This window comes from Chenopodium quinoa, unplaced genomic scaffold (assembly GCF_001683475.1).
Source record: "Chenopodium quinoa cultivar QQ74 unplaced genomic scaffold, ASM168347v1, whole genome shotgun sequence".
Taxonomy (NCBI): domain Eukaryota; kingdom Viridiplantae; phylum Streptophyta; class Magnoliopsida; order Caryophyllales; family Amaranthaceae; genus Chenopodium; species Chenopodium quinoa.
In genome coordinates this window covers 10,091,195-10,105,971 of record NW_018743292.1, presented here as the reverse complement: position 1 = coordinate 10,105,971, position 14,777 = coordinate 10,091,195, and the positions used below count along the sequence as shown (strand labels likewise).

The window sequence follows — 14,777 nt, the reverse complement described above, 5'->3', positions numbered from 1 at the left end:
TGGTGTTCGACAATGGGCCACAGTTCGAGACTGACCATCTCAGAGAATAGCTTAGCAACTAGGGCATAGCACATTGCTTTGCTTCGGTCGGTCGACCATAAGCTAACGGCCAGGTTGAGGCTTATAACAAGTTAATTTCCAATGGCATCAAGTGGAAGCTTGAAAGCAGGGCGCTTATGGGCTGATAAGTTGGTTAATGTGTTATGGTCCATCGGAACAACAGTAAAAGGTTCTACAGGAGAAACCCCATTCTTTCTTATCTATGGTGCTGAGGCCGTGCTCCCAATTGAAATGTATGAGCCCACTCTTCGGGTGATGCTATATGATGAATCGGCCAATTGGGAGGCCATGAAGACTGCCCTAGATTTTCTCCCAAAATCTAGGGGCAATGCGGCGCTAAGATAAAAAATATATCGTCTAAGGATGACAAGGGCATATAATCGAAAAGTGTCAAAGCGACCACTTAAGATGGGGGACCTGGTATTGAGAAAAATGGAAGCGGTAGGCCGAGCAAAGAAAGACGACAAGTTAACCCCTAATTGGGAAGGGCCTTACCAAATCAGGGAAGAAGTACGAGATGGTACTTACTGTAATACCTCGTAATTTTCAAACCAATTTATTTATTATTAATTATAATTATTAAGCTTAAGTATGTCTTATTTTGGGTCTTATAAAACCGTTTATGAAAAATGGCCGAATAATTTTCCCATATACTATAAAATATTTTCTTAAGATATTTGGATTATTAAACTATAAATTTTCCTATAAATATATTACAACTTTCAAGTGGATTTTAATAAGAAAATTATAATTTCCTAAACTCTAGTTATAAAGTTACTATCTTTTAATATGAGCCTTATTTCATGAACATAGTTTTTAGGTGAGAAAGCTCTTTATCCTAACCCATATGAGTACTTGCAAGCCCAATTGACATTTACAACCTAACTCATACTTTTAGCCAAAAAAAAAAGGAAAAAGAAATAAAATTTCATCCCCAATCACCACAAACTACGTTCATCTTCTCTACTCCTCCATGAAAGCTTCTTCAAGTTAACCTTCCCAGCTAACACGTCCCCCAACTTGCAAACTACAGACTACATTCACCCTCACCATCCACATGTAACTCATCTACTCCATCACCATCATCAAACTTGCTCCCAACCATTAGATTTCACCTCTAAAACAACCAATTGCAATTCAAAGTTTCAATTCTTAATCTGATTTTGATCCCCAAATTTCCCTATAAACAGAGCAAGGATTCTGAACAATTTCATCACAACTCATTTGCAAATTACCTACAAATTCAGCAAATTAAAATACCCCTAAAACCCATTTTCTTTCCCCTTTCTCGCTCTCTCCTTCGTGCCACCATCGGCCGCACCACCACCACCTGGCCGTGCGCCACCAGCCGCACCACCTCCACCTGACTGACAAGTCGCCGCCGCCTGCTGCCCAGCTAACCACACCACCCAGCCCTCATTGCACCCCTCCTTCGTACTTTCTGTACAAAAAAAAAAAAAAAAAAAAAAAAAAAAAGAGAAAACCAACTTTGGTCTTTTGCTCATGGATGAAATTACCAGTGTTATGCACCATATCATCACCGGTGTAATCTTGTCTTTTTTTACTCTCTCCCTTTTGCTTCTATAAAGCTCATTTAGCTCAGACTTCCAACCTAGTAGAACCATTTTCTCATCTTGAAGCTTCTTAGGATCCTAATTGGGTTCAAGCTATAAGTAATGAAATAACAACTCTTGAGAAGAATTGCACTTGGGAAGTTGTTACTCTACCTCCTTATAAAAAGGCAATTGGATGCAAATGGGTGTACAAGATAAAGTTAAAAGCTGATGGAACACTAGAAAGGTACAAGGCTAGACTAGTTGCCAAAGGTTTCACTCAAAAATATGGGGTTGATTTCGAGAAAACTTTCTCACCAGTTGTCAAAATGTCCACAATTAGGTGCATTCTTTCAATTGTTGCTGCTAACAAATGGTCTCTGCATCAGATGGACATCAACAATGCCTTTCTTCATGGTGATTTATGAAGAGGTCTACATGAAAATGCCATAAGGGATTCCCGACTAACCCAAGCAATCAAGTTTGCAGACTTAGAAAATCACTCTATGGTCTTAAACAAGCTTCCAGACAGTGGTTCTCTAAGCTGCATAGTGAGTTGGTTAAACAAGGCTATTCTCAATAAAAAATGACTACTCTTTGTTCTAAAAGAGACTCAATGGTCATTTAACTATAGTGGTTGTCTATGTTGATGATATTATCATCACTGGAAGCAATGACCTGAAAATTTCTAACTTGGATACTAGCTATCTTTATGTTACTTTTAGCATCAAGGATCTAGGACAGCTAAATTATTCCTTGGCATTAAAGTGACTCATCTCTCTAATGGTATTGTGCATACACAGAAGAAATTTACTAAGGAACTAGTATCCTTTGTGGCATGGATGTTTCCAGGACTGCTTTAACTCCTTTGCCAATTAATCTGAACCTTTTGTCTGATTCTGGAGATTTATTTCCAGATCCAGCTCTGTATAGGTCTCTGGTTGGTAAGATGAATTTTTTTACTCATACTAAACCAGACCTAGCCTTTGTAGTACATACATTAAGTTAATTCATGCATTAGCCAAGATCATCCCATATGAGTGCTTTGCATCATGTTATCAGATATGTTGCCTGCACCATAGGTCAAGGTATTATGCTTGAAGCTACTGACACTCTTACTCTAAGAGCATACTCATATTCTGATTGGGCTGGATGTCACAATACAAGACATTCTATAACTAGCTATGTTGTCCTACTTGGTGATTCTCCAATTTAATGGAAATATAAGAAATAAGTGTAACACCCCAATAATTCTCTCTTTAAAAACCTGTAAATACCTTTAACAATCTGCAAGAGAATTACTGACGTGCTACCACCATGTGTTCAAACGTTAAGGCTAGTTCAGAATTTAGCAGCGGAAAAACTAACTTAGTTTCAAATAAGTTTCCAAAACCAATAATCAAAACCAAATTTAGTCTTACAAGCTGGAACCATTATGGCCCTTATTCAAAACTCGTTAAAAATAGTAAGTAAATCAAATCAGAGTCAAAATAAATCCAACTTATGAAATAAAATGAAATGAAATAAAGTGTGAGATTAACCAACACTCCACTCAAAATCCCATCACCTTGATGCAAGTTCTGATTAGGTAAGACCTGTGATTAATCTGCTCCCCAATATTACAAGTATAAAAATTAGATCACTACAGGGTCATTGAAAGGCGAAGGCCATGACCAAGAAAAGACACACAAAAGCACGCAATCATCAATGCTGAGTACATACAAGCTATGAAACATGACAAAGAATTCCTAGCATACTACTAATAAGAAGTTAACACACACAATTTAATTACTTACTCAGATACATGACTCAACTGTTAAAATCACTAAGACTTTACTAATTAATAATAAATAATTCATTTCATTCATTGTTTGGATTAAGCAATAGACCGGATTGTCCCCCTATGCTCCATTTTGGAACATTAATAAAAGAAAACCCTATGCCTCCTTTCAGAGACATTAATAAACATCCAATGGCAGACGGGCGCGACTTTGTGGCCATAGCTAGTATGAGATCTCATCTAACTCCTTATAATTTTAAAAGCATTTGTAAACAAGGGACTCGTAGATCAGACGGCCTCTAGAAAGTACATGGCTAATACCCCGTGAACCCCAACCCCTGATTGTCAATACTCTAGATGTGCACAAATCCAGAGTTTTATTGCTCATCCATCTTTCACTTTACGTGATTTACCAGTTTAAACTTGGTGATGACTCAAATGCAACACAAAACAACACAACCAATCATACATCAATCATTCAAACCATTCAAGTTTCCAATTCAATTCTTAATTTATTAGTGACAAACAATATTTATTATTGAATCCTTTAACTACCTCGGTGTATAAACACCTTAAGTGCATAAGGCACCTCAAATCCTCAACCTCGTCTTTTAAGACTTTAATACTCCCTTTACTCATTCCATTCCAATAATAATGAACGAATAATAAAATAGTGCATTCCACATATTCATGTACCTTTGCCTCTAAGCCTGTCTTGCAAGTTATGGCATATATAATACTTACAAGAAAAATCAATACGCTTTTCTCATACATGAATTAAACCAAACATCACAATCAATCAAACTCACTACCAAACAATTTCGACCAATCCACAAGTTTCCTAACATGATTCTAAGTTTCCAAGGCCTTATACATGCTCCTAGAGTGGAGGTTTTCGTATCCTTGTATGTACCTTGAGTACACGAGTTGGTTGGCCACTTTAAAACTAGAAATCACCTTCTACGAAGTCCTCTCCTAAACAAAACGATAATAGTTCAATCAATACTCAAGCAATATGATTTACAGCAACACTAACTTACTTTAAAACCTCCAAAATTTAATTAAATAACACTTTAAAACCTTTCCTTTTACTAGAATTAAAAGCTTCTGCAGAGTTATTTATGTTTCCTTCATAAAAACTTATAATACATCTTTATATATGAAATTATAGCATGTTTTAGCTACTAACAAAATCTGAAAATTTAGTTTATACGCATCCTTTGCAAATTTAACAACCCATACTTGTAATAATGGAATAATAGCTTAAATATACATGTAGAAACATTAAAACCTATTATTTTTTATACCAAAACAACAAAATTCAGATTACAAAAATCTGGAAATTTAATTTAAACTTCAAACTTGATACTAAAAAGAAAAAAAAAACTATTAACATACATTAATCATAATGGTCATGAAGTGTATTGAAAACTCTAAGAAACATGATTTAGAATGCTTTAAATCCCCAAATCTTTATTTTTAATAATCTGAAAATTTATTTATAACATTAATCCTTCGTTAAAAAATCTAAAACTGCCCAAAAATCATATTTAAAGGCTGATTTTGGCCACGAGAAGGTGGTGCTCACTACCAAAGGTGAGTTTTGATCAGAGCGTCGTTTACACACGAAAAACACTATTTTTTTTTTGCAAAATTCATACGAGTCAGAGTCAAAACGTGATTAAAACGTGATTAAGAGAAATTAAGAACGGAAATCATAAATTAATTACGAAAAATTAAAAACTTGCTTTTGAATTAAACATCATCATAATCATAGTAGAATTACAATATAATCATGTTTAGATTGAATAACTTTAGTAACACGTTTTTAAGCCCTAAAACCATGAAAACAAGTTTTAAACCCTAATTTTCTTAACTAAATAAATCTGAAATTTTGATGCATAATTTAAACATGATAAAACTTATAAATTTATAATCTTTTGAGATAATTAAACATCATTAACCCATTAAAAATAACAATTCAAAACAACACTTAATAAAGATTATAACTTGGAATAATTTAACAAAGAGGAAAGAAAGAAGGAAGGAGAGAGAAGAGGGTGAACTGGTGTCGAGGAGGGGGCCGCAGTGGACGTCGGAGCAGCAATGGTGGCTGGTTTCGCAGGGCAGCAAGCAGAATACAGATCTTTCCAAAAATATTTATATAAGTATAAAATTATTATAAAATATTCGTATACATAAAAAAAATACATAATTATAATTTACTTAAAAATATGGGGGATTACAATAAGAGACAGTCTCTAAGTCATCTTCAGAGGCAGAATACATGACTTTATCTTTAGCAGCCTCTGAGATTACTTGGCTGGTTAGGTTGCTTGAGGAACTTGGTGTAACAAATCTCAAGCTTGTTTTTTTACACTGTGATAATCAGTTTGCTATTCACATAGCTAAGAATCCTATACATCTTGAGCGAACCAAGCACATTGAGATTGATGTACATTTTACAAGAGATAAAGTCTTGGATGGGTTGCTTGAACTCCATTACATTCTTACTCATCAGCAGCTTGCTGATATTTTAACCAAGGCCATATCAGGTGTAACACTCCCAAATCTCCCTATACGGAAATACTAGTATAAAACTTATAATTTATACCGTAGAGATAGACTTAGGCGTATTACCGCCGCGTGGTTACGCAAGGCTACTCAAACTACTAATTAAAACCACGACTTCGCAACAGAAACTCAAACTCTTTCTTTATCAATACTTTATAGTAACCAATGTTATGAGTACTCGAAAATAGAAACAAAGACCAACATTCCTAAACTAGGTGAAGAATATCCCGAGACTCCCAAAATGCTCATTTATTGACTTCACCTGAAAAATAGTTAACACTGCTTACCATTAAGGTAAACAGGGTGAACCAAAAAAAAATAGGAAATACGGATTAGCAAAATATGCTAAGTACGATAAGTGCAAGATAAGTAAATTCAATTTATTAGCAAACATGGTTTTAAAACCAATTCCAATAATCAATTCAATAATTCCAAACTCATGATTCAAAACCAATTCTCAATATTCTCAAAATAATTTCAATAACTCAATAATTCAATTATAGTGATTATTAAAATAAATTCTTTTCAAAAACCCAATTCCTCTCTAAGTGTGCACATCCCCCAAGCTAGTATCTTTATATTAAAAGGCTATCCTTGAGGAAAGACTAGGTCATACAAAGTCCATAGTCTTCAATGAATCCGCATAGTGGGATTAATATAGTAATCATGCTTGTAACGCTTTTATAAATAATTCAATAAATCCTCCTTAAATCAATAATTCCAATCTTTATAATAAAACCATTCAAAACTCCTTTTTATTTAATTCAACACGCTTTCAAAATCAAACCTTTTAAAATATGACAAATAATTTAATCATTCAAAACATGATTTAAAAATCATTCCTTCAAATTTATTTATTAAAACCAATTATTTAAACATACTTTATTTCATAAATCATAATTCAATCATCATAAAAATCATATAAAACATGCTTATTCAATCCGATCGATTTCGAAGGTATCTAGTCCCCTAAACGTACCTTGATCCTTGCTTAGCAACACACTAAAAGAACTTCAAGAACTCTTGTCAAACACACCTCACAAATAAATATAACCTTAATCAATATAAGGTTAACAAATAATATATCACAACAATTAAAATAAAACCCCTAACTATATGTACATGATCCTTATAAAATTATTTTTCACAAACTTGAATAATAAACTGATTTTATTTAATCAAAAAATACTCATTAAATTTTTTATAAAACTCCCATAATAATATAATTATTCAAGAGAAGAGAAGAAGAAGAGGTAGAAAAATAAAGAAGAGGAGGAGAAGAGGTGGTGACAAGGAGGGCGACAGCCGTCCAGAAGGTGGCTACTGGTGGCTGGCGGCTGGCCGGGGAAGATGGCAGCCGGCGGTGGAGGTGGTGTTTGGTGGTGGTGGCCGTGAAAAACAAGAGAAAGGGAGGAGAGAATTAGAGAATTTTAGTGTGAATGTTTAGCTATGATTCAAGGGGTATTTATAGGCTAGCTCATGCTAGAATTATGATAGGAAAATATAGGAAGAATTATGGTAATTTTGGTTTAAGGAATTACTGGGAAAGTTGAGGCTAAAGAATTAAGGAAAGTTTAGTTTTATGGTGATTAAGGAATAATTAATTATGGAAAGTATGTTGTCATGAAAAATGATATGGTAAATGGCTTTGCTTGGGGAATAATCAAGAATGATTTAAGGTAGGAAAATAAGATGATCAAATATTTAGGAGATGGAAAATAAGAGTTAATGAAAAATGATAGAAATAAGGAAGATAATCAAAAAATACAAACTACCAAAATTTGGCTCCACCCCATGCATTTCACATCCGGCTACATAGCCAAGGATGTTGAACCAGGAATTCGGGGCTAACTGCCATAGCCCCACCTCGTATCCATCGAGGATTTGTTGAACGACCGGATGCAAGGGAAATGGAAGCCCAGCCTTAATGGCCGCCTCGTAGCAGCCAAAACAGGCGTCCCCGTACCTAGTCCCCGCGGGCCAGACAACTGTATCCTCAACATCCGGCACAAATACTTGAAAATCATAACCCATCACATGGTCCGATAGAAAAGAGTCTATTCGTTCTTTCATGGCCTTGATTCGGCCCTTTGGGACATGACAGTAGTAAGGAGTATTCAACTCCCTATGAGAGGCGGATGGTTCCGACCAGCCGTCCCCCTTTTCAGCCGCATGAGAAAGTCTAGCCTCATGCAAACGAGAATGCCTTTCCTCTGAGTTTATAGAGAGGCGGCTTGAAGAGCTAGAGTCAGACTCAATATCAGAAGAGTCCGACTCCCCCTCTCCCTGAGGGGGCCGACCCCTCTTCTTCTTCTGGGGCCGTCTGCTAACTGGCCAGGTCAACAGTGAAGTGGGAAGGGGCTACTTTAGCTCCCTCCTCAGAGCTCTCGGCGGAAGGGCCACCTTGGGTCCCTGCGGTATCAGGCGGCTGGTCCGACAGCTTGCTAATTTGAACCCGGAAAGAGGAGCCATCAGAGTTTTCAATTCTCTTGGTCTTTTTTGTTCTTGCCATACTGTTATGAATAGATACAGAGACAGTTGGATTACGGGACTTGCGCAAAGTTTGAAGTACCGCAGGGCAGTCGGCACCCCTAGTCCTAGACTCAGCCGTCGGTCCCCGGTGGCCGGCTGATTGCTAACCTAGGTCGTGCCGGATGCTTTTGAGGTCTCATTTTCAAAAAAGAAAGAAAAAGTGCAAAAGCAAAAAGAATAAAGGAACAGACGGTTACCTGAAACTTAAGTTCTGAAGAAGAGCTTGATCGAACAGGCGCCTAACAAAAGCAGTCGGCTTGTCAGAAATAATCGGCAGATCAAAAGTTGCAAAGTGTAAGAGCTTAAGTTCAGGGGTCCGAGAGTTCTCTTGAAAAGTTCGAAAATGTGAACAAAAGACTTGGTCAACATGTCCTTATATAGGGCAAAAGGAGAATGCGAAGGGTCGCCTCCAAATTCAAAAAAACGAGCGGGAAAAATGCTCGGCCCGTCATAAGGCGACACCTGTCGCAGGTCGTCGCCTGTTACAGGCCGACACCTGTCACAGGTGACATGTGAACAGTCACGTGCCACCTGTGAGGGGCAAATTATTAGGGGATTTTTCCCTACTAATTATCACCTGACAAGTGGACCATTCAGGTTCTACCAAGTGTTCGCCACTTGGACCAATAGGAGCCTGCCACGTGTCAGGCGTTGATCCGTCCACCATGGACCAGTTGTGTCACGCCACGTGGCCTCCCTCATGCCAAATGGGAAAATCGGCCACCTAGGCCCAAAGTCTTGTGGAAAGCCCAATCAGCCCTAGGTTGACCTAAACCTAGGACTGGCACGCATCCCAAGGCATATAAATACCTTCATTAATTCTCATTAATGGGGAGTTAAGCAAATTAATTACACTCACCGAGAGAGTAAAAACACTTAGATCACTCCTCACCTAGAGGAACCAGATTTCCCAACCTTTACTTTTCTGCACTATTCACTCCTCATACACGTTCTAACTTGATCGTCGGAGGCGGAACTCCCACCACAAGGAGTCTCCGTTGTTTTGCAGGTACAGGCGCAAGGATACCAGTCTCGGAATTGTAACTCTCCCGCAGGACATCAAAAAACCCCGAAACATATATATATATATATATATATATATATATATATATATATATATATATATATATATATATATATATATAATTTGGCTTTTAAATAAAATAAATGGGTAATAAATCTTATCCAAAATCCAAAAATAATAATTAAGTTCTAAAATGCTTAGTCAAACAATTCTGGGTGACGTTTCCTCATATCAACCTCAGCTTCCCATGTAGCCTCCTCAGTTTTATGGTTCGACCATAACACTTTCACAATTCTCAAATCCCTGTTCCATGTGCTTCTCACTTTAGTATCCAGAATCTTCATCGGTTTTTCCTCATAGGTCAAATTCTCATCCATCTCAATGGTTTCAGGTTGTAGCACATGTGTCACATCAGGTACATACTTTCGTATTTGACTCACATGGAACACGTTGTGAACCCTTTTCCAACTCGTTGGGAAAATCCAAGTTATATGCTACTTTTCCCACTATCTGAATGATCTCATATGGCCTTATGTACGTTGGGCTTAGCTTTCCCTTCTTCCCGTACCTCATTACTCCTTTCATGGGTAAAATCTTCAACAAAACTTTCTCTCCCACTTCATATTCCTCATCTCTTCTTTTCAAATCAGCATAACTTTTCTGTCGATCTTGGGCTGCCTTTATCTTCTCTTGGATCAACTTCACTTGTTTCACCATATCTCAATCATCTCTGGCCCAAGTACCATTGTCTCACTTATATCGTTCCAACAAATTGGGCTTCTACACTTCCGACCATACAGAGATTCAAACGGTGTCGTTCCAATGCTTGTATGATAACTGTTGTTGTAGGAAAACTCGATCAGATCCAAGTGATCTTCCCAAGACCCTTGATATTCCATCACGCATGCTCTCAACATATCTTCCAATGTCTGAATTGTTCTCTCAGTCTGACCATCTGTCGCAGGATGAAATGATGTGCTCATTAACAACTTTGTTCCCATCGCCTTTTGCAAACTTTGCCAAATGTTAGACATAAATCTTGAATCCCTATTTGAAATGATATTCGTGGGTACCCCATGGTATTTCACCACAAATTTCACATAAGATTTTCCCAACTGATCCATATTCCAAGTACTTCTCATGGGTATAAATGTTGCTGACTTCGTCAACCTGTCCATTATTACTCAAATAGTGTCATTTCCAGCCTTAGTCTTAGGCAATGCTCCAATAAAATCCATAGAAATTGAATCCTACTTCCATTTAGGCACTTCCAAGGATTGGACCTTTCCTTGAGGCCTACGACGCTCAATCTTTACTTTCTAACATGTCAAACACTTGGCCACAAATTCAGCTACATCTTTCTTCATATTAGGCCACCAAAAAGTCTTCTTCATATCTTTATACAACTTATCCTCTCCAGGATACATTGAATAAGGAGAATTATGGGCTTCCTCCATCAATCTTTGCTTCAAATCTCCACGACTTTGTGGCACACACCATCTTCCTTTGAAACGAATACTTCCTTCATCACTAATGGTGAAACCCAACACCTGACCTTCATCGATCTTTTTCTTTATTACTTTCAAATTCTTGTCTTCCAGTTGGCTTTCCCTTATCTCATCATAAATGGGTGGTTGAATCACCAATGCATTTAACATCTTAGTCACTTCTCCATGTTCCATGACCTCCAAATTCATTTTCTAGATTTCCACACACAACTGATCTGACACTGCCATTACATTCATCGAGTGTTCTGACTTCCTACTCAAAGCATCTGCTACAACATTAGCTTTTCCTTCATGATATTGAATGTCCAATTCATAATCACTGAGAAATTCCAACCATCTCCTTTGCCTTCCATTCAAATACCCTTAGGTGAAAATATACTTCATGAAAACTTTCAAGGTCTAAAACGCCTGTTCACACTCTTGAGTCCATGAAAACTTATGCTCCTTTTTCATCAAACTTTTCATGGGCTTCGCAATCCTTGAAAAATCCTTCACAAACCTTCTCTAATAGCCTGCTAAACCCAAGAAATTTCTCACATCTGACACATTCTTTGGGGTTGTTCACTGACAGCTCGAATCTTGCTTGGATCAACTGAAACTCCTTCCTTGGAAATCACATGGCCCAAAAAATGCCACTTTTTCCAACCAAAACTCACACTTTGACAACTTAGCATACAACTGGTGCTCTCTTAGACATGACAGAACTTGTCTCAAATGCTCCTCATGCTCCTCTTTATCCCTTGAATAAATCAAGATATCATCAAATCACTACTACAGACTTATCCAAATATGGCCTGAAAATCCTATGCATCAAATCCATGAACACTGATGGTGCATTGATCAAACCAAACGGCATAGCTGTGAACTCATAGTGACCATAACGGATCATGAAAACACTCTTTGGAATATCTTGCTCCGCAATCTCAACTAGTGATAACCTGACCTCAAATCTATCTTCAAAAACACTCCAGCCTATTTCAGGTTGTCAAACAAATCATCGATCCTTGGTAATGGATACTTATCTTCACTGTAACCTTATTCAACTCTCGATAATCAATACACAACCTCATACTTCCATCCTTTTTCTTTACAAACAACACTGGAGCTCCCCAGGGTGAGGAACTAGGTCGAATGTAGCCTTTCTCCAACAAATCCTCCAACTGAGTCTTCAACTCTTTCATCTCAGCTGAAGACATCCTATATGGAGCCTTAGAAATAGGTCCAGTAACAGGCACTAGGTTGATAGTGAACTCAACATCCCTCACTGGTGGCATACCAAGAATCTCATCTGGAAATACATCAGGAAACTCTTCTATAACCGGAATACTTCCCTTACTCTTCTCTTCCTCACTTCCAACTTCTTGAACACTGCACATAAAAAGAGGATAACCCTTCTTAACAAACTTCTGTAGTTGCATTGCAGAAATAAGTCTTAACCATGAGTTCTTCCCTTCCTTTTTGTAAGTCACTCTAGTTTTACTTGGGCTATTCAACGTAACCTTTTCACCTGCATAGTCAATCTTGGCTTCATACTTTCCCAACCAATCCATACCCAGAATCACATCAAGATCCTTCAAATAAAACTCGATGAAATCCGACAGAAACACTACCCCATAAATGGAGAGAGGTAGACTCCTAAACAACTTGGAACAATTCCTCACTTTCCCTGGCGGAATAGACACATCTAGAGAAACTGATTCAGGACTCCCCAACCGAAGACTTCCAACCACTCTCTTAGAAATAAAAGAATGGGATGCACGAATCAAACAAAACTTTCACAGGCAAAGAACTTATAAGGAAAACACCAATTACCACATCATTAAAAGTTTTAGCCTCACGATTGTTCATCACGAACACACGACCCTTTAGGGCACCTCCCGCAACGCTACTGGTTCCAACCTTGGGGTGCAGATCCACTAGGCTGAGATGGTTTGCTAAGAGTACTAGAATCTTTCACCTTTCCTGACTTAACGTCAGCCTCTTTCTTGAAACACTCACACTCACGCTGTCCCAACTTTTGACAGTAACGACAAGTTATCGGTTTGCCCTCATAGTCCCTCCCTGGGCGGTCTTTCTCACACCGCTTGCAGAAATACTTTCCCTAGGGTTTATCACCCTTTTGGTTTCCATTTTCTCTAGCATTGGTCGTCTGGCCTCCATTCCCTTTTCCATAGTTCCCTTTGTTGTCCCTCCTATCTCTAGAATTCCCTTGGTGGTTACCATTAGGCTTATGCCGCTTTTCACCCTCGTGAAAAGAGTCCTGGTTCTTTCTTTTCTCTCCAGAATGCTCCATCTCTCTCCCCTTGATCCCTTATAGGTGGGCTGCTCGGCCATAGACTTCATCTAGGGTCTCAAAAGTAACTCCCCCTAGCTTCCCTTGGAGGGTCAAGGTTAGGCCTTGCTCAAATCTCTGAGCTTTAATGGTTTCAGTGGGAACTACTTCCGGGGCAAACCTCATCAACTCAATGAACTTGTTATAGTACTCATTGATAAACATGTTCCCCATTCTCAAGTTAGTAAACTCCATAGACTTCTGCTTTCTCAGGTAAGAAGGGTAAAACTTCTCCCTCAAGGCTTCCTTAAACTCATCCCACCCAAAGTTTGGTTTCTTTAACAACTCATCCTTTCTTTGGACCCACCATAAGTCAGCTTCCTTCCTCAGATAGTAATAACCATTATTCACCCTCAGCTCACTTGGGTAATTAATAGCATCAAACAACTTGTCAAACTCCCTAATCCAGCTTTCAAGACTGGCTGGATCCTCTTTCCCTAGGTAAACAAGTGGTTTGGCTGTAGTAACTCTCTTAAAAACTTCGCTATAAGAGTCAAGGTCAGAATTACGGTTTCCTTGGTTCACCACTTTCATGATGTTTTCAGTGATATGGGTTAAGTTTCTAAGGACCTTCCTTACTTTGGAACCAGCGTGCCTACTTCCCATTTGGTTTCTCATCCTTGCAGACATACTTCCTAGGTATAATTACCATACTTTGAAAATTAAAACAAGTTCTACTCATATAGGCATTTAATTCACTCAATAACATAAGAAAAATGCAATAAAAATAACTTCATTTCATTAATAATCCAATCGAAGGTACAACTTTTCCATCTAAGGCAATTATTAAAAGCAATAAACATAGCATAGTTCAATCATTCAAGCAACACTCTCAGAATAGTCATCCTCATTGGGATCATAGTCAGGATCATCTTGCTTAGCCTTTCCCTTATCACTTGGGTCAGTCGTGAAAGTTGGGTTATATCCACTGTAACTTGGAGTATGGCCTGAACTTGAATTTGGCCAGAAAGTTGTGGTTGTGCTTAGCCCATTGAACTTGAATTTGGAGTATGGCTTTTGTGTGGACTAGCACAACCACAAGTTGGCTTTGAAGAAACATTGGGCTTTTGTTGAACTTTTGGTGAAGATGGATGGTATTTTGGACTTGGTGGCTTTTGATTAACTTCTTGGGTACGAGTTCTGGGCCTTTTTGCAATATGAAAATGGACTTTTGGACTTGGAAGCCTTGGAGGTTCATAGTTTGGAGTATGTGAAGGAGAAGGGTAATTCTTGCTCCTCCCAAGAGGTTATATGGACTCATATATCATCACTAGAGGACTCAAATTCATGACAATGCTTTCGGTATGAAAAAGGTAGTTGAGCATTTAAGTAGTACATTTGTCATCTTCTCTCAAGGTAGCATTGTTTGAAAGTTTTGGAAATTTCACAACTTTCCTCTTAGGCTCATAGTCAC

At 38.0% G+C, this 14,777-nt stretch overlaps 2 protein-coding genes across 2 annotated transcripts; both read right to left on the bottom strand.

The window, feature by feature from the left end:
- Nucleotides 1-10,842: 10,842 nt before the first annotated feature.
- LOC110735931 lies at nt 10,843-11,220 on the bottom strand. The gene has a single exon (XM_021916104.1). The coding sequence runs from the start codon at nt 11,218-11,220 to the stop codon at nt 10,843-10,845; it is 378 nt and encodes a 125-aa protein (XP_021771796.1).
- A 3-nt stretch (nt 11,221-11,223) lies between these two features.
- LOC110735930 lies at nt 11,224-13,993 on the bottom strand. Its single transcript, XM_021916103.1, has 5 exons — nt 13,370-13,993; nt 12,104-12,803; nt 11,856-12,003; nt 11,688-11,770; nt 11,224-11,393 (listed from the first exon to the last, which is right to left on the bottom strand). Exons 1-5 carry the CDS (start codon nt 13,991-13,993, stop codon nt 11,224-11,226), a joined length of 1,725 nt encoding a protein of 574 aa, XP_021771795.1.
- Nucleotides 13,994-14,777: the final 784 nt, after the last annotated feature.

What these genes read in the sequence shown, in the direction of transcription:
- LOC110735931 (XM_021916104.1), bottom strand. Translation starts at nt 11,220, where the DNA reads ATGAATTTGGAGGTCATGGAACATGGAGAAGTGACTAAGATGTTAAAT.
- LOC110735930 (XM_021916103.1), bottom strand. Translation starts at nt 13,993, where the DNA reads ATGTCTGCAAGGATGAGAAACCAAATGGGAAGTAGGCACGCTGGTTCC. An exon ending in CTTTTGAGACCCTAGATGAA is followed by an intron (nt 12,804 to 13,369) that starts GTCTATGGCCGA and finishes TGCCTGTGAAAG; the next exon opens with TTTTGTTTGATTCGTGCATC. An exon ending in TTGATCAATGCACCATCAGT is followed by an intron (nt 11,771 to 11,855) that starts GTTCATGGATTT and finishes GATTTATTCAAG; the next exon opens with GGATAAAGAGGAGCATGAGG.